At 41.2% G+C, this 26250-nt stretch overlaps 1 protein-coding gene across 1 annotated transcript in view; it reads left to right on the top strand.

The window, feature by feature from the left end:
• The first annotated feature begins 1974 nt into the window (after positions 1 to 1974).
• Positions 1975 to 26250, top strand: part of EXT2 (exostosin glycosyltransferase 2) — a 305577-nt gene continuing 281301 nt past the window's right edge. The window contains exon 1 of the mRNA XM_078684358.1: positions 1975 to 2108. Within this exon, the coding sequence (XP_078540484.1) occupies positions 2076 to 2108 (33 nt within the window). The 5' untranslated portion in view covers positions 1975 to 2075. The remainder of the gene's footprint in view (positions 2109 to 26250) is intronic.

Here is a 26250-nt window from a genome sequence, read left to right as displayed (position 1 = left end):
AAGGACCGGTTTCGGGCTTTCAGCCCTCACCAGCCTGGATAGCTTGATTCCAGTGGCATGGAGAGCACGGGACTTACGTCTGAGCATACCCGTCCCACTCGGGGTGACAAATGCAAAAACAACAGGTGATGGACAGAATGCAGAACAATGTCATACATTCACCCCAGTACAGAGATCTGGGCCTAAATCCATCGTGTTTTTGCTCACCATGCCTTTCCAGTTTGAACCCAGCTATATGCAAATCAGTCTTGACCCTGTGGCCCATGGGAATAGTCCAGCCCGAACTGCCAAGCCAGGTCCTCCCTGGACTGGAAACAAGCATGCAAGGACCGGTTTCGGGCTTTCGCCCTCACCAGCCTGGATAGCTTGATTCCAGTGGCATGGAGAGCACGGGACTCACGTCTGAGCATACCCGTCCCACTCGGGGTGACAAATGCAAAAACATGTGCACACATGCTCATTTCAGGGGTGCAACAGCATGTCCTTATCACATCCTTGCACCCTTGAAATTATATTTGCAATTTGCGAGTACCTAATGGGCATACATGCCAACATTTCAGAAGAGCAAAGAGGGAGATAAAAAAAAAAAAATCGGGAGAATGGGGCCTTGAATCGGGTTACTGGCATGTATGGGCTTTGGAAGTGGCTGCTGCAGGATTGGACATTTGAAACACAAATGCACGTCTTTTTACCTTTCTGAAGCATGGAGCGCAATAGCAGGCAGAGAGAGGGTGATGCCAGTGTTGGGCTCTGGCCTGGCAGGTTGCTGGTAGTGCATGCTCCCCCCGTCCCACCGCCCTGTGTGACAGCCCGGGCTGAAACAGCTTCCTGTGCACACACACAGCCCCCCCCGTACTTCACAGGTCTGTAAAAGACCACTCCTTTGTTAATGACGCTTTGTTGGTTTTTCACCCCTACTTAGAGCCCCTGCATGGCCACTCTGACTATTGCTGGAAGAATTGGCACTTTACATACCAAGCCCTGTCAGCTGAAACCCCGAGGAATCGGGTTTTTGCTTGCAGGAATTGGGAGGCGTGAGACTAGCCATGAAATCGGTAGTCTCACGCCTGAATCGGGAGGGTTGGCATGTCTGCTAATGGGTACTCACAAATTGCGATTGTCTTCTCATTCATTCCTATGGGCCTCTAGGCTCATAGGAATGAACGGGAAGCTATTCCTTAATTGTGATTCGCAATTTGAGAATCGCAATTAAGGAATTCCAAGGAATCGCTAAATATTTGCGAATTTTTAATTGCATCCCGTTTTGCGATTCTCCAAAAATCGCTATTTGAGAATGACAGAAATGGTATTTGATACATATGCCCGCAGCACGTTTACACTCCAAATCAAATGAACCTCCCTACCGAGTACAGAGCTTCCCCCTTTACTTTAATTATATAGATAGTCCAAAATCTCTGATTTCTTTAGCAAGAATGGTAAAACTGTAAAATATATTCACAGTGGCAATTCAGCTTTGAACATCACAACTTATCGTTTAGCTGGAGACCTCAATAATCGTTCTCGATATTCCCACAAGACTTTAATTAACAGCAAACATTTGTAACTGGGACGACACACAGCTGCCTTTGAACCGCACGCTGCCACTTCTCTCAAGGCCCGCGTCACCGCGTGCGAAACTACGAACGACGTATAGTGACGTCATGCATCGGCCTGCAGTACCATAATGGCGTTCATGGACTGCCGATTGAGGTCTAAACACTGCCGGTGGAATGTGACTCCGAGAGGTGGCCGCCGAATGAGTGAAGTCTAAACACTGCGCCATTCCTGTTTTAGTTTTGAGATAAGCCCTCAGAGCAGCACCTTCTGGCAGTCGAAATCTAACATTGCCGGTGGGTATAGACACTCCAAGCTGGGCGCCGCATATGACTGAGGTCTGAAGACTGCCGGAGAGCCTTGACACTCCAAGATGGCCGCCGTGTTAGCCGGAAGTGGCCTGACAGGGTTCCCCTCTGGTAGGGCTTCCTCCTACGGCTGTTTCCGGTGTGTACTCCTGCTGTTTTGGCAGCCGGGGCTGATGCCTGGTACCGAGGCAGGACCTTGACAGGCATGAATGCATGAACGCAGTGTGCAGGGAGCAGCGGCAGCAGGTGAGGAGGGAGGGGCAGGTAGAGCCGGAGAGGGCATGCAATCAGAAAGGTCGCAGAGTGCTAGTGTGGGCATTTAAAGGAGAGGCTGGCACAGATAGGACATGGGCAGGGTAAAGGGAGAACATTTAGCTATCCCTAGGGGAAGGGCGTGGGAAGAGAGGGCACGAAGAGGGAAATCATAGATGAAAGAATGTGGGGAGGGTCCTTCACTGTGTTAATGCAGGGGAGAGACAGGACTGCATTGCAATTCTTCCACTCTGTCATTTCCCCATAGGATGCAAGTTAGGGGACTTCTTTCACATACTGTCAATCTCTTGCCTAAAAAATGCGGTGGTCAGATGTTTTAAGAGCGTGATCTCCCTATGGTCAATGGGGACTGAACTCTTTTTGGAGCCTTTTATAGGTTAAACAAATGGGTGACTTTTTAATCCTATTGTAGGTGTTTTGCCAATAGTAAATAGTCAGTGATACCCGCCAAATGCAGGGGATTTGACAAGTATGCTTTGTGAGCATGGTGGGCTGTCATGGCCCAAGCATTCCCCAATAACAACATTCTAGCGGCAGACCTCAATAATCGTTCTCGATATTCCCACAAGACTTTTGAAAAGTGTTGCCAGGACTGAGTTTGATGGCCAGTCCTACAGTGGTGAGAGAGAAACTGTGTGGAAGAAAATATCTATATGTGCAAAGTTGCAGTGCTCTGCTGTAGGGAAGCAGAAAGGGCTCTAATGTGGGGAAAAAGTTGGGAAACAAGACAACCTTGAATTTGTGTTCTATTGTATGGGGAAGTGTGAGGACAGAAAACGTGCAAGAATTTGCTAATGGGAAGAGTGAGATGGAATGCCATACAAGAAATCGTGTGTGACTGTGTTTCTTACAAGACATGAGGGGGTGTAGGCAGGCTTCCTTTCGGATGATCACATTAATAAAGACGACATAGTAAGCTGGTAATATAGACCAGTGAGTTAAACTCTTGCAAGTAGAATTGTTTTTCTAGATTTTTGCTTCAAAGGTGCCATAAGACAGCTTTCACTGGCAGTGAATAATATTTCAACCCACAACATATTTTGGATATTTTTAACTTTCTCCGTAATATTCCAGGACTAGATTGCAATAGTAAATGGGGCTTCTGGGCCATTTATTGGGAAAGCTGCATTTTTCACTGATATTCTGGAATTGGTTAGAATAGTAAATTGACCTTCCTGGAGTCTACATAACTCTTTGCTGATCTGAGGGCACATTTTAAAGACAAGAAAAGCATGTCTGAAATCCATTAGAAATCTGCAGATAAGTTTGCATTCCAAAAGAGCCAACGCAGGCTGTTATCTTTCTGAAGTTGATACATTGAGGACAAATAAATGAGTTAATTACCAAGAACAGTAGAAGTATGTTGTTATAAAAACGTAGATGGATGTAACTGTTGGATTTGTGTAGAATGATAGGGCAAATAATTAGGTCTGGCTTGGAATTCCACTCTGCTTGTGGAGTTTGCAGAGCTTTTCCCAATCTACATAGCGTGTGAAGTTCTTTCCTGGCTCGCGCTTGCCAAAGTTAAGTTGGAGAGTGAGAAATTCTTACTCCGGACAACCTCCAGACGAGCTTTGTCAACGCAGGCAGTTACGGGTGGCCATAATATTCCAGGACTAGATCACAATAGTAAATGGGGCTTCTGGGCCATTTATTGGGAAAGTTGCACTCTTTCCTGATATTCTGGGACTGGTTAGAATAGTAAATTGACCTTCCTCAAATCCACAAAGTTCTTTGCTTATCTGAGGGCACATTTTAAAGGCAAGAAATGCATGTCTGAAATCCATTAGATTTCTGCAGATAAGTTTGCATTCCAACAGAGCCAACTCAGGCTGTTATCTTTCTGAAGTCGATACATTGAAGACAAATAAATTGGTTAATTACCAAGAACAGTAGAAGTATGTTATTATAAAGACGTAGTGTGATGTAACTGTTGGAATTGTGTTGTATGATAGGGTAAATAATTAGGTAGGGCTTGGAATGCCGCACTTTTGTGGAGTTGGCAGAGCTTTTGCCAATCCACGTAGCGTGTGAAGATTTTTCCTTGCTCACGTTAGCCAAAGTTAAGTTGGAGAGTGAGAAATTCTTACTCCGGACCACCTCCCGACGAGATTTCTCAACGCAGGCAGTTGTGGGTTGAACTAGAGGAATAGAGTATAGATGAAAAGTCTCTCAGAATAGATCCTGCTCTGATGGAATTGGATCAGTTAATTGCCATACAGGCCCCATCCCTTACCTTGGAGTATTCCTAATCTATCCTACTCACCTGATCATAATTATTTCTTCAAACAACTTCTGTGTGTGGAGATTTGGGACTCTACCTATGAGCCAATGGACCACTTTGTTTTTTGTTTGGTTATGTCATTGCTTTTCGTTTTGTTTCAGGAGCAGTACATGAGCAAGGAGCATGATATACAGGGTACATGCTGGGGGTAGTTGAATGTCTTATTGGGAGTTAGGAGCCAAATTGGTTTTAGTTTTGTCATTTGAGCCTTTTTCCTCCCCTCACTTAATTCATACTGTCTTTTGTGGCTTTTCGAGAGGAAAACTCCGCCTTTCCACTGGTGTGTATCGAGGGCAAGAGGACTGGTGCAGAAGGAATAGTGGCTCTGGATGACTGACAGTAAAGTTGCTCTATGCTTCTGAACTAAACCCCTTAATGTGTGCTAGTGAGTGCAATTTGTTTGCTATTGCCAGGTTAGTTCCACACAGGAAAGGTGTAGGGACAGTAGAAGGGTATGCTGAAGGGGGCCAGTCGGTTTCAAAAGCACCAACTGGGCTAGCACGCAGCAAACCCACCTTTTTGCCATAGGTTCTGCCCAAGCCTTCCAAATCAAATACCCTATGTACAAGGGCATTTAGCATTTTAACAACATTGTTTTCTATTCTAAGTATGCATTCCTGAAAAATACATTTATCGTGAACCACCGTTGATTTACTCTTTTTTTCCCCTCCTCCCCTTTCCCCATGTCTTTAGGAGGACTATGGATTGGTGTTGGTAGTCATCTAGTTATTTTTGGCCTCACCCCCTGATGAATTTTGCCAAACCTGCACAACAGGATGGTTGGTAGAGGAAGTGTTAATTTAGTTCGCTGTGGCAGGATGAAGTTGGGATTTGTCAGGAGCTTGTGAATGAGCGGGTGTGACCGTGCCTGTATTGTTAACGGTACATGCTCTCAGAGGTGAGAGGGGTACCTGAGGGAAATCCTGATGCCTGCTGACTTTCAATAAGTTGTTTGTTTACATTTGAGATTTCCTCTGTGAGTACGCCCACCGTATTGGTAAAAATTATAAAATTGTATTAATTGTCTTGGGACGCTTGTTCCTTACATTGGTAGATTCCACTTTCCTTTTGCCTATGGTTCTTTCTCAAAGTGCTAAGGCTAGCGACTACAGGAAACCACAATATACAAGTGATGCACACAAGTGAGACCTCAAAAGTAAACGACAAAAGCATAAGCAAGCGTTCCTCCTAACACGTATTTTGGTTACCTGTTAAGTCCATAAAAACGGACACTGTCCAAGCAGTGTTGTTAAAACAGCACAAGTCTCTCCCAAGTTGTGGTCGAGCTCAAATGGCCGTATGGATATGGGGTAAAGGAGTGATTACTAGGCCCAGATATCATATTTTCTCATATCATTAATATGGATTCAGATATCAACCGTCCAGAGTACTGCCAGGAAACAGTCAAGATTAGTGGAGCAGGACCAAATTACTTCAGCTTTCTTTCATCAAGCCTAGGTAGGTGGGGTGACCCTGCCGTACCTCTTCCTGGTGCTGATGGGCACATGATAAGCCGGCCCTTTGCCAGAGTGCGGGAATGCAGAGGCGCTTTAGAGCACGAGTCAAGGAGGCCCAGTCTCCTGCAGGCAGCATCGGGGCCTCCTGGCACTATGCGGGGGTGAGAGAGAAAGCCCGAGGGGGTAGAATACCCCAAATAATGCAGCCGAAGTATAGTACTTGCTCTGTTTTTTAAATATAGTTTTCGATACGCCTTCTGCATCTGGTCTTTGACTACTAAATTCCTACACAGACATTGGAAATCTTGAATGAATAACACATTTTGGACAGAGCTAGGTGTCGTGTTCTAGTGTATCATTATTACTTGTGCACTTCCTATAACACACAAAGGTTTCAGATTATTTACTTTAAAAATAAAGTTTTATATTTCCTTTACCACTCTATTGTCGACATCAGAGCACGTTATAAAAATGCTTACATGCGTCAATTAAGTAACAAGCGATGACACACCGGGGTAAAACAGTTTACAATAGTGAAGTTACAGTAGGTGTAGACGTGAATGCAGTGGATGTTTTTCAACCAACAACACATTTATGTAACACATAATCATAAATAGAAGTTGAGAGTTGTTGTAAAATCAAGCTTTCAAGAATGTTTCATTTCACCAGGGATGTCTATCTGACTATTGTGTGAGTCTTTAAGCACGCTTGTCTTTGTTAAATATTGATAGAGTGAGTTGAGGTTGAGAGAATATTCCTCTTTCAATGGAGTTTGCGGTCTGGTAGGACCGCCTGCATCACTTTTTTGAAGGCATTGTAAGACGATGGTCTCCGTGCTCAAAGAATGCTGTTCTAGATTCTTGGTGCGACACCATAGTAAGATTCCCCGATATTAATGTATTTCTTAAAGTTTGGTACTTAGTTCCTTGAATTTTTGTTTTACCTAGGGTGTTCACTTTGCGTCCTAAGTGTAGCAGATTGTTATGGAGAGGGTCTTTCTGTGCCAAATCTGACCTTCTTAGAATGCATCGTTTCGCCACTGGAAGGCAGTTTAGGGATTTTAGAGCTGGATAGAAGTAAGTAAACATTTGACCTTTCTAGTGACAGAATTCATCCTTGGTAATTGTGCTACCCTACCAAACCATATATCAACTAAAAATGATGAGATCGCAACTACGTTAACACAAACCTTGTCCGGTTGTCCAGTCCCCAAAAGCCTTTCAAATTCCTGTAACCTAAGGTCCTATGCTCTGTGACTGCACTCTGTCCTGTGAAAAGAATTGCTTATTCTTTGATTCTAAAATTAACTCCATTACATGGCAATATAAAACTAACTCAAATGCCGAGGCACACAGGGTAAGACTCAATACAATGTAAGGTCAAATAGTGTTGTAGAAGACAGAGTGAGTCCATCAAATATTTCTTATTCTTTTATTTTCTTTCTTGATCTCAAGTGTCCACATACAAAAACACACTGGCAGCCAACACGTATTTCGTCCAGCAGGACTTTTTCAAGGCTAAGATCCAACAATGAATATATCCGGAATCACTGTAGGACAGTGTACCGGATATAATCAGAAGCTCTGCACAATAGAGGCTTGATAAACTAAATTAGACAGAGCTGGTGTAAAATCAAAGGTGTTCATTTATATGGATATTCATACCGAGCAAGCGCCACTGACTGATCCTCTCTTCAACACCCCCCCCCCCCTCCAGTCTGTTTGCTCGCCTATTAGGAATACTCGTCTGTCCGAGACTTTACTGAATTCGGGCACCACTGTTGTTGGAAGGTGGTACTATCATCATACATACATTTACCACTTTTTGTCTGAAGAGGAGTCATTCCCTTAGTTCAGAGGCAGCGCGCGGCAAACACTGGGATCGACACAGGCGGCCAAAGTACTTGCTACCCCACTGAGTGTATGTGTACTTCTGAAGTATTCACTACATCTCACTACCCTTACCCTGCGCTCTTATAACCCCACCACCCACCCTCATTAGCTACTGTGACCTGTTCTAGGGAAGGCGCATAATAACCACCTGAAACCCTCCACCTCCCTTCGTATCATGTAACAGAGCGCTTGAGAACTCAGTCACTGCCAGTCCGGTCTTACTGCACATGCCTCACTTTGAGTGTCGATGCAGGACCAGGCCTTAACTTTCTACTAGTCACCAGGCATATGTATTAGGAGCGTTTGTAGGGATCTGGTGGGGGCCAGGAGCCTGCACCTTTGCATGGCCTCGCATAGTTTTTCTGAGCGAAAAAGCAGCTTGCATTAAGGAAGACTTACTGGGGGGGGGGGGGGGAGGGGAAGGGGGGGACGACACTGCTACATCCATTACTACTAAATCAGTCAGGCTGGTTCGGATGGAGTAACTACCGATGGAGTAACTACCGATTACCCACCTCCCAGGCGCCAGAAAGAATCACAAAATCTTATTGGCATTTTATTGGCATGCGGCAGCACTGCTGATGAAAAGAGTTCCCAGCTCCAGTCTGGCGCCCGGTGAGGAGTCTATGGCTAGACAGAGGACCCACTAGAAAGAGCATTATTGAAGAGAAGTCATTTGTAATAATAACAAGCATTTGCAATGCAATAGGTCTCGCCTTTACGCGAGTTTGAGCTATTGGCACTGTAAATGGCAATGCCTTTTATTGATTAACTTTACTGAAGGAAACACATTAGTGGTGACGAGGATGGGATTCCACATTTATACCTCCTGAAGAATTTGTCTCAGGGCTCCCAGTCCACTTGCACAGCTTTTCTTGACATGGTTATAAAATTCATTTAACACCAACACGATCCTCAAATATTCTTTCAGTATGGGCCCCGGAACCTCCGAGCCAGCTTCATTTAGGTACCACTACCACATTAGCTGGAGAGGTGGTGGCTGGCACATGCATGTTGCCACTAATAAGTTTCCAAAGCATCTGGTGGGTTCCTGGCTTGGCAATTGTCGCCTGACTATAGATGCTGGCGGCTTCAGCTGCAACTATCTAATAATTCCCCTTTTATACATAATTCCCCTTTTAACTCTACTGTCTGAAAATGATTAGGGTAGAAGGGAATTTTTGGAAGGCAATCGGTAGCAAGAATCCTATCACTGATACAACAAGGTGGATGGAGTAAGTCCACGCATGTTAATAATGGTTTGATTCAAATGCTGTGGTTTGGCGGTTCAACAGGTACCAGCGATGGTAGTATTAATGAGCAGTGGAATATTTGCTGGAAGCAAGTAGGTGCTGAGACTAGCTGATATCATGCAAAATACAATGTGTGTTTTTCTCATTTTTTTGTGGCTCTCGGCCGTCACGGGTTTTGTGTGTGTGTGTTTGTGTGTGTGCGTGTATATGTGTGTGTCCGGTGCTTCAAACAAGCAGATTGCACCTATACACATCATCCCAACCCGCATGTCCCATTAAAGAGCAGAATCACACTGGATATGAGCTTGTAAAGTGTGTGGTAAAATTGGTCTTCTGTTTGTTTGCCAGACACAAATCAACCATTGATACAGCGAGTATAGAGATGCATGTACCAGAGAAAACAAAAACAATGCAGTGGGCCCCAGTTATTTAAGCTACTGTTTAGTTGCACCTTAAACCATATGCATTTAGACTTGTGACTCAGCACCGATAATTCGGTACATCGATCACAGCAAGCTATCAGTCTTGTTGTAGTCTGTCACTGGGGACTTTCAGCTGACATTATCCAAATGATAATTCTGGGGTCGTTGGATCTGTCACCAGACTTCGACTCACTCTTACGGAGAGATGTTTTTATATATTCCAAATTCTGGCTGCGGCCGGCGTCTGAGACCCTTTTTCAGATCCTTCCAACTCAACTTGCAACCCTTCATAGTTATGCTTTGATGTCTTGCAGGTTACACTGGAATTCCCCTAACTAAACAGGTAATATTGGCCCCTTGTGTTAGAAACAGTGTGGTCTTTAAGGATTAGTGGAAGGGTATAAGATATTCAATATCTCTTGTCGAGGGGCAGATCATAGTATTATTCAGTAGATTGCACAGTGGAAGTGGTGCCTGAGTAGTTTGATACAACATATATTCGAGTCACAGCTTTATTTTCCTTATAAGGTGTCTTCAGATTATTGTCTTTTTTAACTTTGAGATACTTGGTCTCCTACAAAATATATTTCCTCTAAAAGTAGGGTCAGTGCCCGAAAAAGTAGCTTATGTCTTACAAGGTTCTGGACAGATCAATGTGGTCATTATGAGAACAAATGCTTGAAGAAGAGCAATATACACTTTGCGTTGCATCCCGTAAGCGTACACAGGGCCCATGGTGCCTGAATAATGTAAACACAGATGTTATATGCAGCAGGAATTGTGCTGCCTTACTCTGCCATGGGTTACAGGTGGTTGACTGTGGAGCAAGTTAGAATCTTGGGTATTTCTTATTAAAAAACTAGCTTACCCGTCGCGCGTTCCTGCGATCTCATAAGAAAGGAATGTTGCTGCTGCTCAGATATACTTTTGAACACGAGCGCGAGAGCACATTGCTTACATGCTCATACCTTGCTCCCCCATCACGACTCTGGTTCATTCCCGATCCCGCACTGTCTCGCCAACACTCCGTCTCGGCACAACGAAGACTGATTCGACATGTTTGGGCAGCTTCTCCGGCCCCTCAACGCGCTCCGGGTTACATTAGAGGAATTAACCTTCGGGGCGATTCTCGATGCTCGTTCGTTTGAGAAGAACGGGCTTGATCGGTTTGTATTCGAACAACGCGGGAGTGTACTCAACAACTTCCCAAAGTTTCATGGCGATCGGATGACAGGTGTAGTAATGCATAAAGGACAAACAGACAGACAGGCAGACATACATTTGTTTATATATATATAGACTACCTTACCCGTTGCGCGTTGCTGCGATCTCCAAAGAAAGGAAATACAAGGAAACTCGTTATAACATTCAATTTACATTGTGTCATTTTTATTGAAACTTATTCATTTTAATATGGAAAACATTTCAAAGTGTTGTTTGAATTCTATTTATTTATTCGAGTGCTTGTGGATACACTTTTTTTGTTTTTCCGTCTGATGCGTACATCAGTATTCAAAAGCTTATGAGGGCCCTGGGAGGCCGATATTTAAAAAAAATGTATGCCAGAAACCTTCGCGGGAGTGTACTCAACAACTTCCCAAAGTTTCCTGGCAATCGGATGAATGCTGTTTTAATTCTGTTTTTTTATTTGAGTGCTTGTGGATACACGATTTTTTGTTTTTCCGTCTTGTGCGTACATCAGTATTCGAAAGATTATGAGGGTCCTGGGGGCCAATATTTAAAATAAATTTATGCCAGAAACCTTCGCGGGAGTGTACTCAACAACTTCCCAAAGTTTCATGTCAATCGGAGGAATGGTGTTTTAATTCTATTTATTTATTCATGTGCTTGTGGATACACGATTTGTTGTTGTTCTTCCGTCTGGTGCATACATCAGTAATTGAAAGATTATGAGGGCCCTGGGGGGACGATATTTAAAAAAAATGTATGCCATGCAATAGGTCTCGCATTTACGCAAGTTTAAGCTATTGGCATTGTAAATGACAATGCCTTTTATTTATGTTTTAAAAACAAAAACCAAAATAAATGCATTGTTATTTGTAATGTTAATTGCTCAAACTCGAGTAAATGTGAGACCTATTGCATTGCAAATGCTGGTTATGAACAGTCATAAAGGTAACAACTCTCTTCATGTGGTCGGTACTGAAAGCTACATCTAGAGTGTGTTGTGTCTAGCTGTGGAAGACTCCTCTGGAGTATGGTATCCAGTTCTTAATTCCTTACCTATAGCAGCACTGCTTCTTATTTTAGAGTCTTTATCTAGAATACCTTGCCTAGTTCTACAGGCCACAACTGGAATATTGCTTTTACTAATACACGCCTAAGCTGGAGTATTGTGTTCACATCTGGTGGCCTCAACAAGAATGCAGTGCCTAGTTCTGGAGACTACCTACATATGTATAGTTTTGCAATTCTCACCTGGCATATTGAGCCCAGGTCTATGGGCCATATCTGGAACGTTGTGTCTCGTTTAAGAAGCAATATATGGAATTGTGGGTCAGTTTGTGAGAGCTTACCTTTTAGAAGACACATATAGAATATTGTGTACTGTCGTGGAGGTCAGCTACAGTATAATATGGTCAGTTTTGAAAGCCTAATGATCGATGCCATATAAGGAATACTGATACTTGTGTGAGATGCTAAATTTGGCATATTGTGTGAAGATTGCCTAATGCGTAGAGTGTCCAGTTCTGGAGGTTGCATCTCAAGAGTTGTGTCCACCTCAAGATGTCACAAAGGCAGTGCTATACATTCTGTCTGTGGAAGGCATTTTTTTTACTCTGGGGAGAAATGCATTACAAAGAAAATGCCACATGAATAAGTCCATGGGTACAGCGGCCAAGGCCTTATTTTCTCTTTAAAGCTCTGTTTGTAAAGCTGCACTGTGCATGTTCCCGGGTTTCCTCCCTCTTCCTTTTCCTCTGTGCCCAATAAAAAATTATCTCCACCAACTACCCACCTTCAAAACAAGCACCGATCACATTTGCAATAGGCTATTTAGCATCAAGATTCTGTTCTTGGTGCAAGTGACCAACGGGTTTTGAACAGTTAAAAGTGTGCTTTGAATGAGAAACGCACATTAGTCTAGAACTAAAATAAGCATTAAAAATTCTGGAAATTCTTCTAGTACATTATTAGGTTGAGGAAGTGAAGCATAAGACAGTCAAAGTACTGTTAAGTCAAATCAAGTCAAATAACTTTATTCGGTTATTTGTAATAACAACCATAAAAGTATATTTCATTAAACATATATTAGCTCAGACATACAAGAACATTTTAAAAACAACATAGAGCAAGGAAGTTACAAGCAGAATATATTGTAAAAATATAAAAGAAGTACTAAAAAAATGTAAAAAGTTATTGTTAACTAAGAATATATCTATCAGTGGCACTTATACCCCTCCATGCTTTCCCTAAATTTAAGTGCTGATTTTAAAAAGCTGCATACAAATAGGGTGCAGTCACAACTTAGCAGCTGGAGGTAGTAAAGTGCTGGTCTGATTTGTGTAAATTTCAATTTTTTGAGGCAAGGTTTTAAGTATAGCCTTCGTGGTACAATATAAAAGGGGCAGATAAAGAGAAAGTGTGCCAGCTCTTGAGGAGACTTTTCGTCGTAGCCGCAAGCCGGCAACACTTGACTGCGGTGGGTCCCCTTAGGCACGGCCAGTAATAAGTGAAAAAAGTCCAGGCGAAACCTCGTCAGCAGAAAACGATCATAACTTGACATGGGCCATGACAAGTACGGTTCCATGAGCAAAGATGTTTTTAATAGCACATGTTTCCGTACACTTCCTTCCTTTAATTCACCATCCTCCCTAGCCAAATACCTAGATGAAATAAAAGCCTTCTTCACAGTGATAACATCCAATTTCGTAATGAATTCTAGGATTGAGAAGAGTTCGGGGCGTCCTAATTCAGTAAAGCATTTACTTAAGTACTTTATCCAGGGAACCTTAAGCCTATTTTCCCATGTTAGTGCTTCCCTCAATATGTGCTGGGTAAGAGGTAAGTTACTGTTTAACCAGCAATTTAACCAACACAATAAGGGGTTAACTGCTACCTTATCGCATAGGTATGACATACCTAGCTTTTCGTGTAAAGAAAAGTTGGCTGTTCCCCTTGGAACCCTTAATATCTGTTTTAAAAAGTTGTTTTCTGCTACCTCTAGGGCTCCTAGTGAGGCATACCCCCATATCTCGCTGCCATAGCATGCGATAGCAACACTCTTGGCCTGGTAAAGTTGGAGCAATGCAGCCACCGGGCTATTGCCCATCTTTCTTGCAAAATCAAATATTGCTGCATTTGCCCGGATTACCTCTCCCTTTTTCTTCTGTACCGTGGGTCCCCAGTTCAGTTGGTGGTCGAACAGGACTCCGAGGCAGGAGAATGTTTTTGTTACTGGGATTGTTTCCCCGTTAACATTTATGCAATTAGGCTTTTTATTACCTTGGCCGACCTTCATTACAAAAGATTTGGAGTTGTTATTGCTCAGGCCTCGAGACTTCATAAAAGCATAAAAGGAATTTAACAGTATTTGGAGGCCAATTGCAGTCCTGGATATAAGGACTACGTCATCCGCATAAAGCAGAACCGGCAGTCCCTTCCGTCCAACATAAGGGTAATTTGCTCCTGTGTTTAAAAGATGCTCTTCCAAGTCATTTATGTATAGATTGAAGAGGAACGGGGCTAAGATGCACCCTTGCCGGACACCCCGGTACACTCCAAAGTCTCTTGTCACTTTTAGATCTTGTGTGTACCGGACGTTTGCTCTCGTGCCAGAATGCATATCTGCTAACAAGTTAATTAGGTTCTGTTCTACGCCCATTTTGGCCATGGCGTCCCAGAGCCTTCTACGGCTTACGCAGTCGAAAGCCGACGATAGGTCCATGAACGCCATGTGAATTGTACCTTGGCGGGCCATGGTGTATTTCCCTATGATCAAATACTGGTTCAAACACTGAGTGATCGTAGAGTGACCGGGCCTAAAACCATATTGAATTGGGGATATTACTTTATTTTCATCTGCCCATGCAACTAGCCTGTTTAAAATTACTCCCCCCGCTACTTTGCCACAGAGTTAATTAAAGATATTGGTCTATAGCAGAGGGGGCTATTATGATCTCCTTTCTTGAACACGGGTACGATGGTGGACACCCCCCATGACTTTGGGCAGCCAGAAACCACAGCCGCATTGAGTACAGCGGTGAGGACAGGCGCCCATAGCGATATGCAAGATTTAAATAGGTCCGGAGGGAGGCCATCCGGCCCTGGGTCCTTATTGTTTGTTAGCCCTTGTATTCCCTTTTCGACCTCATTTATTGAGAAGAGCAAAAAATTCTCCTTAGGTGCAACAAAACTATATTCTGCTTGAGACTCAATACTTTAAAAAATTGAGCTAAAATAATTAACCCACTCTTCCTCTGGAATGTTTTTGCCAAGGGTGGAATTACGTGGATGGTCAAATAAGGGTTTATTTATAATTTCCCAAAACTTGGCACTATTTCCCAGAGTTTTGGGATCTAGAAGGGTCTCCCAGACACCTTTCTTTACCTCTTTCTTTCGAATAGCAAGGGACTTTTTGTACCTGGCACGCGTGGCCTTAATGTAAACCGGGTCTCTAGGTTTAGTTTTCAGGGCCATCTTGAGATCTCGGCTGGCCTTAGAGCAGGAGTTGTCAAACCATTTTGGGTTACTGCTAGCATTCCCTTTAACTGGCACCATTAACAACGACCCTACTGTTAATGCAACACCCTCAAATGCAGCCAAGATTTGTTGCGATGATGATACTAGTGACACACATAGAGAGAGTTCGGAACTGCACAAATTATTAATGGAAGTATACAAATTTTCACAGTTCACCATAGTCCATTTTAGGCGACGCTTTCCGTTTATACACTTTAAGGACCCATGGTCTTCACGTGGCTTTCGCTGTTCAATGATTCCTCCACCCAGTTTAATGCAAATAGGATTGTGATCCCTATAGATGTTCATTTGGATGGAGAAGTCCAGGACAGTGTTGGCAAGGTCAGCAGATAATAAAATGTGATCTATGTATGACCCATTTGTGTGGCCTTTGTACGTAGGAACGGGGTAAAGAGTTTGTTCCGCCACCATGGTCATGGCTGTAATTAGATTACTTTCATTCATCAGGGTGTTTAGTTGTGTTCCACGCCGCAAATGATCAAAGTGGAATCCTTTCAGGCTATTACATCCCAGTTGATCGATAACAGTCACTCCTGGATTTCCGCATGGATGTGTGTTAAAATCACCTGCGATCAGCATTTGACGTGGCAAATTCCCCACATTGTCTTTTAGAAAGTCACACAAGGGCAGTATGTTACAGTCTCCATTTTCATTTACTGCGTTATAGAAGTTAATCAGAGTAAGGGTGGTTTTACCCCTCTTTAACTCTAGAACCTGGATATTTCTGTTTCCAGAGTGACGCTTAACTTTATGACATGTAAGAGCCAAATTAACGTAGGTTGCCAGGCCCCCCTTTGCTCTTCCACTATTCGATGGTTCTGCTGGGGTGAAAAAGCTTTGATACCCCTCAATGTGAACATTTGTTTCCACCAGCCATGTTTCTTGAAGGCATATCACCGCATGTTGTTTGACAAAAGACAGCCAGGTGATATCACAGGCTTTATCAACCAGCCCTGCAATATTCCAAGGTACTAAACTTGCACTACAGGGTGTTAATGAGCACAGTATTTTGGAGTCTGTGTCTGTATTTGCCTTTTCAGCTGGGTTAACATACGATGACTCTGTACATCTGACTACCTGCTCTTACATGATGTTATAAGTTTGGTCTGCTTGAGTGGGAACAGGGTTGTACGCGTTTGATAAGTTAATGGGTCGATTTAACCGGGCTAATGATGGTGCGACCTCGGGTAAGGATCCCGTAACTTGATCTGTGAGAATGTTTAATTCAGGATTTTCAACGGAGATAAATCCGTTTAGCGCATTTATGTTAACCTCATTTCCTAGGCCTATATCATGTTGTATATGTACTGATTTACGCATATTTTGGCGGAAGTTTACATATTGTTCCCCTTATTGCAAACAAATTTCTCTTCAAATTGAGTAGCTGAAGAAGGTGAAATGTGTTGCCATTAAAATTATGCTATGTATTACTGTGACTAAACAGCTAAAATACATATTCGTTTGGAAAAGTTAAAAGAAAAATGCCATAGATGCTATTTGCATGTGTTGAAACATTGTTGGCCATTAAAGAACACGAATAAAACAAATCTTTGTTTTATAAAATGCTACAAATAAGACATCAGTGTCCGGTTTGAGTACCTTCCATACTTTTTATTCGAGCATGCCTGTTGGCACATTGGGTTAATAAATTGAGATCCTTGATAGAGCGGGTAGTAAACAACTGTTACTCCCTGACCTGATGCACTGCTGAAATTCGTTAAACTGCTGATCTTAATTGATTAACAATTTTTACTCAATTTTTTCATTAATTTCTCTTGGTTTTATTCACCATGTTATTTCTATGATGCAAACATTATTTTATCATGCTTTATCTATTCATTTTGTTAATACCACATCAAGTATTATTCATTTCCTATACAGTTCATCTTTGGTGTGATGCTATTCACACATTAACACAACCCATAACAATTGTTACCGACGATTGAGGAGTAATTGGCCCGATGCATTTCGGGACCCAGTCGCTTCTTCGGGGGCCTTCCTGTAAATAAAATACATGTATATCATTTTCTGTTTCACTTCTCAATATTTACATCTTTACGTTTGCTTATGTACTCAAGGGTCACTTTAAGTTTCAAATCAACCACCATTGCTACGTATACTGGCATGTCTACTGGCATAACCATCTTAACTGTGGAGTTTCTCTCTCATGTTTTGTAGTTCATTACATTCTAGATTTATGGGTACTCAGCTGATGGTGACTGGCCATTATCCCCCAGTTATTGTTTTGAAGAAAGAATGAGATATAGACATCTCTGAGTTAACTAATCTGATTTTTGAATTTTAACGCAGCGGTTCTGTTTATGTTGCTTTACGAAACATTATGGATACGGGGCAGCTTGCCTTATGCTAAATCTTATTCCTCAGGTTTTACACGAGTATTTAACAAAAACTGCTTTAGAAAAGCTTTTCATGTTCTGTAAGTAAGATCATTGCACTCGGTACAGAGTTAATGTTAGGAATGGTTTAAATTTCTTTTTAATGAGACACTGAATTCCCTCTGTGGAGAACTGAACTGAATAATGAACGCTTAAACACTGCTGTACAAAAACGAAATAGATGTCAAGTTCTGGTGTAATTTCAAATTTTACCTTATCGTTCACTGTTGTATTCTTTGCGATTATGCTTCACTCTGATGTGTAAGTGTACCGGGAACTGTGAAAATAATGAACCTGGTGTAATACTGCGCTAATTACTAATCACTCTTAAGTACAAAGATAAAAATCTCTGCTGGTCGTACCTTACCGCATTCAGTTGCGTTTTCTACAAATGCTTGCGGGTAATGGGTGCATACTCCGTTGTCACCACTTCCGTTCTGTGTTCTACCTGAGGGGTTAACATGAAGTTCTATTCAGGGTTTTACTACTATTAAGTGTGAGATCGTAAAAAGCCTCTCAAATTCTAACTACAAATTTGCGTTCGATTTGCTTACCGGCTCAAGTTCACGTTCCGAGCTTACACTTCTGAATCAGTCACTCGATCTGCTGGAAAAATCTTGCGTATCGAAATCTCGAGAGATTAGGACACGTTGCTTGCATTTAAAGTGTTTCCTGTCTAATGGCTCTATCTAGGTCTTCATATTGAACGCCATGTTGGAACGGTGTCGGGGCACAGAGATAGTTTGAAATGAAAGTTTCCGTATGTTAAATTGTAACTATGTAAATGAAAAAATCATCATGCTGATGATTAATTCCTGATACTGACTAGAAAGATTGGCGCTTGGGATTTTAATAACACCCAATTTCTCACTGTACATTAGTTGAATGAGAAGCGGAATTATTACACTACCTCGTTTTTATCAATGATTTGAAAGAACTATATTACGTGCCTAACGTGTCTCATAGATACTGGCTGGATTGGTGCCAATACTGTGTTCATACCCGATGTCCATCAATGAAAAAGCATATGACAGTATAGCAAGTACCACAGAAAACAGAGCAAACACAAGAGTTTTTACAGAAGATCAAGCAAAAGAAATTTATGGCTTAATCAAGGCCACAAAAAGTTGAGAGTCCCACCAAGGCTCAGCAATACAACAACTGAAACACATGGAGTTCATTATGCGCAGAGAACTCAATCAACGTCTGCATGCAACTACACTTATCCAATACAATAAGCATCAGCGAATTCCCAGAGGACTAAGATTGGCGATTAAACCACTCCTGTTCAGATTACAACACAATTAAATATTTATGGAGAAGTGGTATTCAGTGCTCAATAAATGCTCCCTAGATTTAATTCTTTTAATAGTAGAAGAGCTAGCAAAGACCATAAAAGAATTAGAAGAAGAGATTTTCAATCTACAAAGAGATCTATCAAAAAGATTTGAAAATGAAGAATGGGACAAAAACCTTGAGGACATTAACAAAAGACTGGAGCAATATGAAAAAGACTTACAAGAGAGAAAATTGAGGAAATTCAAGCGAGAAACTATAGATTACCGCTTAAATGAGGTATATACATGGGCAGAGATGTATGCTCAAAGAAGACCGCAAAAGAAACAGTATACATCATCTAATGAAAGCGTTGTGTCAGACAGCGATATAGCTGCATCCAGAGCACCAGTTCAAAGTAGAGAACCAGCAATCTCAACTGAACAAGAACAATCAAAACAAAAGGGAGCAACAGCAGCAGATCCTTTTTTGTTACAGGACCAAGAAACAACCCAACCACCGGATCAACCAACACAAAAAACAAGTACAAACGTACAAAAACCAGGAGAGGAAAAACAAAAAGAAAAGAAAGTACCATACTTGAGGAGTGGGAAAACATCGTAATAAACATTTCTTCAATCCAATTAAGCAAACAGCAAATAGAAGTGTTGAATAAAGGAACATCGTTTGTACCGACATACAATTCAAACCTACCAGAGACTGAAATAGCATTTTTAAAATTCATGAGAACAATCAGATTACGCCGTTTTTTCAGTAATGTATTACCTGAATCCACACCAGCAACCCCGAAGGAATACATAGAATTTAAACCTAAGAGCATGTTTACAGCTCCCACATCACATAAAACCATTGATATGTTTGAGAAGTTAGTTTTACAAGATTTCCACAAGTTAAACTTTCAAACTAAAAGCAAAACTAATTTCTCAAAACATGAAAGGAAAACTCTTCAACAAATAGCAGAAATGGATAACTTAGAATTTCAAAGAGCAGATAAAGGAGGTGCCCTTATAATCATGGATGCTGCATTTTATCGAAGGAAAGTTGAGGAACACTTGATGGATGAGACAACGCATTTACCACATGAGATGGACCCCACCAATGAAATAAAAAGGACGCTAGAAACAATACTTCATAACGCCCTCACTATGGGTTGGATTTCAACAAAAACTTTACAATTTCTCTCAGAAGTAGAACTCCGACGACCACACATATATATGCTCCCCAAGGTGCATAAAAACCTGAAAGACCCACCATTCACACCTATTGTTTCGGGAGTAGGATCAATATTTGAGCCTCTAGGCAAATACATAGACTTTTTTTCTCCAAATATTTGTGAACCAGTGGAAAACCAATATTAAAGATACTACTGAATTTCTCAATCAACTTGGAATGTTAACATTAGAAGACACTCAACAATGGATATTCTGCACAATTGACGTCAACTCACTCTATACATCTATACCATTAAAAGAAGGAATAGAAGCCATTGAATGAGCATTACTGCAAATAGAGGACATTGGAGTCAATAACGTTTTTTTACTTGAATTACTGCTGTTTTGTTTACAGCACAGTTATTTTCATTTTGAAGAGAAATTTTTCTTACAAATCAGTGGAACCAGCATGGGTTTTGGAGGAGCACCAACGTACGCTAATATATTTATGGCGCAATTTGAAGAGCAACATATCTTAACAGATAAAAAATGGAACACTTCATTACTTATGTATCGTCGATTTTATAGACAACATATTTTTGATTTGGAGAGGAGCAAAAGAGACACTTGAAAGCAACATCTTGGAATTAAATAAAATAAAAAATACAAGGATAAAATTTACCCACACTATAAATAATGAAGAAATATCCTTCTTGGATGTGAAAATAACACAGAGAGAAAAGAAAATACATACACAAACGTATGTCAAACCAACTGACCGGAACAACACATTACTGTTTAGAAGTTTTCATTCGCCGCAATTGATAGAGAATTTACCCTTTTCACAAATGTTGAGAAGCAAAAGAATATTTTCTACACCTGAGGCCCAGGAAGAAGACATGCGGAGGATAAAAACAAAATTTAAACAAAGAGGATACTCTACTATGTGCATCAATAAAGCCGAAGAAAAAGTGAACAAACTGAGTCGCGAAAGTTTACTAAAGAGCACAAGGAAATAATCTCCTAAGCCTAATAACGTCTTTGTTTCCAAGTATTCAACAAAATCCCGAAACATTAAAAAAATCATACTGAAACGTTGGGAATTGTTACAACAAGACAAGGATTTTCACAACATATTCCAAGAAAAACCAATCTTCGCATATACAAGGAACAGGAACTTAAAAGTAGAACTGAAAAACAAAAGCAAGAAAGAGTCATTACAATACAAAGGAATGAAGAAATGCAATAACTGCATTCATTGCAATAACGTTATGCAACAATCATATGTATCTCATCCTAGAACAGGAGAACAAATACCTCTCAGACTAACAGCAGACTGCAACTCCAATTTTGTTATTTACAGTATAAAATGACCCTGCGGACTTATGTACATCGGAAAAACGGAAAGAAAAGTGAAAATCAGAATAGGAGAGCACAAAAGTATGATAAGAAACAAGAACACCAACTCCAATTTAGCAGCCCATTGGTTAGAAAAGCACCATAATATTTCACAGTTAAGATTCTTAGTGATTGAGAAAATTGAAATCAAATCAGGAAGGGATAATAAAAAAAATTTGCCCCAAAGGGAAGTAATGTTAATTAAAAAATTCCAAACTATGGAACCACTAGGGTTAAATGACAAACTGGATATGGGATGTTTTCTATAACTGAAATAAGTAATATGCAAAAAATACACGAAATGTGGATTTAAATATCTGTTTTAATATGTATAATGACTATTGATTACAATGTGTAGTACCAGCAACATAAACAGCTATGTAGCAGGAAAATATACGCACTATATTTATCATATGATTTTTCATTGATGGACATCGGGTATGAACACAGTATTGGCACCAATCCAGCCAGTATCTATGAGACATGTTAGGCACGTAATATAATTCTTTCAAATCATTGATGAAAACGAGGTAGCGTAATAATTCCGCTTCTCATTCAACTAATGTAAAGTGAGAAATTGGGTGTTATTAAAATTCCAAGCGCCAATCTTTCTAGTCAGTATCAGGAATTAATCATCAGCATGATGATTTTTTCATTTACATAGTTACAATTTAACATACGGAAACTTTCATTTCAAACTATCTCTGTGCCCCGACACCGTTCCAACATGGCGTTCAATATGAAGACCTAGATAGAGCCATTAGACAGGAAACACTTTAAATGCAAGCAACGTGTCCTAATCTCTCGAGATTTCGATACGCGAGATTTTTCCAGCAGATCGAGTGACTGATTCAGAAGTGTAAGCTCGGAACGTGAACTTGAGCCGGTAAGCAAATCATACGCAAATTTGTAGTTAGAATTTGAGAGGCTTTTTACGATCTCACACTTAATAGTAGTAAAACCCTGAATCGAACTTCATGTTAACCCCTCAGGTAGAACACAGAACGGAAGTGGTGACAACGGAGTATGCACCCATTACCCGCAAGCATTTGTAGAAAACGCAACTGAATGCGGTAAGGTACGACCAGCAGAGATTTTTATCTTTGTACTTAAGAGTGATTAGTAATTAGCGCAGTATTCCACCAGGTTCATTATTTTCACAGTTCCCGGTACACTTACACATCAGAGTGAAGCATAATCGCAAAGAATACAACAGTGAACGATAAGGTAAAATTAAAAATTACACCAGAACTTGACATCTATTTCGTTTTTGTACAGCAGTATTTAAGCGTTCATTATTCAGTTCAGTTCTCCACAGAGGGAATTCAGTGTCTCATTAAAAAGAACTTTAAACCATTCCTAACATTAACTCTGTAACCGAGTGCAATGATCTTACTTACAGAACATGAAAAGCTTTTCTAACGCAGTTTTTGTTAAATACTCGTGTTAAACCTGGGGAATAAGATTTAGCAATAAGGCAAGCTGCCCCGTATCCATAATGTTTCGTAAAGCAACATAAACAGAACCGCTGCGTTAAAATTCAAAAATCAGATTAGTTAACTCAGAGATGTCTATATCTCATTCTTTCTTCAAAACAATAACTGTGGGATAACGGCCAGTCACCATCAGCTGAGTACCCATAAATCTAGAATGTAATGAACTACAAAACATGAGAGAGAAACTCCACAGTTAAGATGGTTATGCCAGTAGACATGCCAGTATACGTAGCAATGGTGGTTGATTTGAAACTTAAAGTGACCCTTGAGTACATAAGCAAACGTAAAGATGTAAATATTGAGAAGTCAAACAGAAAATGATATACATGTATTTTATTTACAGGAAGGCCCCCGAAGAAGGGACTGGGTCCCGAAATGCATCGGGCCAATTACTCCTCAATCGTCGGTAACAATTGTTATGGGTTGTGTTAATGTGTGAATAGCCTCACACCGAAGATGAACTGTATAGGAAATTAATAATACTTGATGTGGTATTAACAAAATGAATAGATAAAGCATGATAAAATAATGTTTGCATCATAGAAATAACATGGTGAATAAAACCAAGAGAAATTGATGAAAAAATTGAGTAAAAATTGTTAATCAATTAAGATCAGCAGTTTAACGAATTTCAGCTGTGCATCAGGTCAGGGAGTAACAGTTGTTTACTACCCGCTCTATCAAGGTTCTATGTACATAGGGGAAAGGCAGCCCCATGACACCTGATAGCATGCAATAGGTTGAATAAAGTGTATTGAAAAACAGTTAAAAAACAAAAACATAGAAATAACAAGGTGTGCCAAGTGCCTACTTCATCTCAAAGTTTAATAAATTGAGATGCCTGCTACAATGTAATTACATTAAAGGTCCTATTGTTAGATCGAAATAATAGATTTATTTATTTTGATAATGGGTTTAGTATGTGATTAAATACGCAAAGTAGGAGGCCTTATTTATTAGTAGGTATTTGCATTTTCCAAAGTGCGTTACTGGCATGTAAAACATGAATTGTTGAGACCATTTAATTTTAATAAGTGCTGCCTTTCATCCGGCGCCAAACCACATCAATAACTTGATTTTACATAAACCAAATATATTTTTATAATGTTTTAAACAAGAATCTTGAGCCACGTGGGTTCATCAATGTCACCAGTCTTGCTTCTGGTGTTAATGAGAGATGGTTTATTAATATGATAATGTGCACTTCCCTGTAGTAGATGAGTGCCGTGCATGTCTGAGCAATGTCTTAAAGACATTCGCCAGGCCTGCAGTTCTGCCCATTAGCCCGGTTACACACAAATTGCCATCAATGGTGTACAGGTGATAAGTGCGAGAAATACAAAGGACAGCAGGGCTCTTTCCTATCGGAAATGGGGAGAGACCTTTAAGCACTCATCGAAATTAAGAGTCACCTCCATGCTACACGGGCGATCGTGGCGAGTGCAGGAATAAGGAAGCAGCAACAAGATAAGTGGATTCAAACACAGCAGTTGAAGTGTATCAGCAGCGGCAAGCTCTCTGCCCTTGACGCTTCCTCCACTTCTGAATACGGCCCCTGCTGGCAGACAGTCCGTAGCCATAAACAACAGGCAACATTACTAGAGTTGGTGCTTCATGGACACAAAAGAAGGAGCAATCGAGGCCAAAGTAATCCGAGCTGCGTGACGTAAATTACATTTATGAACATGTAGTGGCGAAAAGTAATGTTCAGCGGTTAGTCGTATGATAAAGTGCCTGTCCTACTTGGGTCTCGGCTCTTCTTTAATCGGAATAAACAAACAACTGCAATCCGTAGTGCACCCACATGGCGATTCTCCAGCTGCTGCGGGTGGGGGTGAACCTGGATCAAGCAGTGCTCAGTGTCTGACCTGCGTATTAAGAAGGCACCGACAGCGGAAGTGCAGGGGAGAGAGGGGCGAGAGCGCACACAGCGGGAGGGGGAAGCATTGTGAGGCATTGTGAGCGGTGCGGACAGGGCTGTAAGGGGGTCCTGCGTCTCGGACGTGGTGGGGGCTGCAGGCGCTCAGGGCACTCGGGTCAGCAGATGTCTGTCTGCGAGACTCACAAAACAACAAAATAGTGCTCACATTGAAAGATACTACCCTGCAGTGTACGTTTACTGTAGTTTGCCGATGTTGCTTCCGGACTACACGGAAGTTGGTATCGGATCAACAGCCAACTGAAAGCAGGATATGATCAGCATTGCCACTGTTAAACGAATCACAAGTGGTATGGCAAATTGCACAGAGTTTCACCCAACATACAGATTACTTAAAGTCTCGCTGAGACAGTGCATGCACTGCCAAGGCGAGACCTAAACATATATTATAACACAGGCCCCCTCACCATGATAGCCACATGCCTTCCTTCTCTCTTCTTGATCATCTGTTGGCTAGCATTCAGTTCGCTGTGCAGGAAAAGGAGGCAAATCTGTTACACAATAATATTTGTAAAACTCGACCCATCTACGTTCAGTTGCCGTGCATCCTTCCCTTCACTAGGATTCATACAGTCTGAAGCTTCTGTTGCGCTTTATGAGGTAAACTAATTCATTCATCAACTAGATGTTTCTTACAACTGAGAGACGTGCTGCCTTGATAGTCCATCTGTTTAGTACTACCCTCATTGCTGCCTTTGAATCTGCAATCAGAATCCAACACTGAGACACAGATTTGTCTCTTTATGTGCTGTAGGAAAGCAGAGATTTGAGGATCGATGGGCAAAACTTGGGTGGCCATTGAATACCCCCTACCATTCCTATTCCTTTGGCATAGGACATCTTCAGTTTATTGTGGCCCACTCACTTGTCTTTAATAATTATTAACAAATGTCTGGTGTGGCATCTGTCTTATGCCTTCCATTAAATAACGATTCTGCGCATTGCAAAAGCTATAAAACATCTGGCGAGTTGGTGAATACATTCTATTAGTGTTTATGTGTGAATACTAAAATTGCTGTAATGCAATCCCTGTGATCTACAAGATAAAGTGGGAATGTATCCATGCCAGAACTTGGCTAATGCTCCCAAGGCACTACTGAAAGGGGATGAAGGCCACCCATACACCTCCAGGAACACTGCCCTGCCAATCTCCATGCGAGGTCTTATAGACTTTAGAAACCCTACCATCTGTTCCCATCGCCAGAATCTAAAACCTGGCTATAACAGTACTATGTACATTACATTTATTAAACTCCTGCAATTCAACTGCACAGTCAGTGGATTTTTCTAGAGAATGCAAGAGTGAAAATGCCCTTAAATTCAACACAGTGTAATCTGATTCGGGCCTTCAAATTGTGAGTAAAGGCCACGGGTACTCTGATTCTGACCCCAAAAAGCCAAAATTAA

This window comes from Lissotriton helveticus, chromosome 3_2 (genome assembly GCF_964261635.1).
Source record: "Lissotriton helveticus chromosome 3_2, aLisHel1.1, whole genome shotgun sequence".
In the NCBI taxonomy this organism is placed as follows: domain Eukaryota; kingdom Metazoa; phylum Chordata; class Amphibia; order Caudata; family Salamandridae; genus Lissotriton; species Lissotriton helveticus.
The sequence above is the reverse complement of the archived record's forward strand: the minus strand, read 5'-3'. Positions and strand labels throughout refer to the sequence as shown.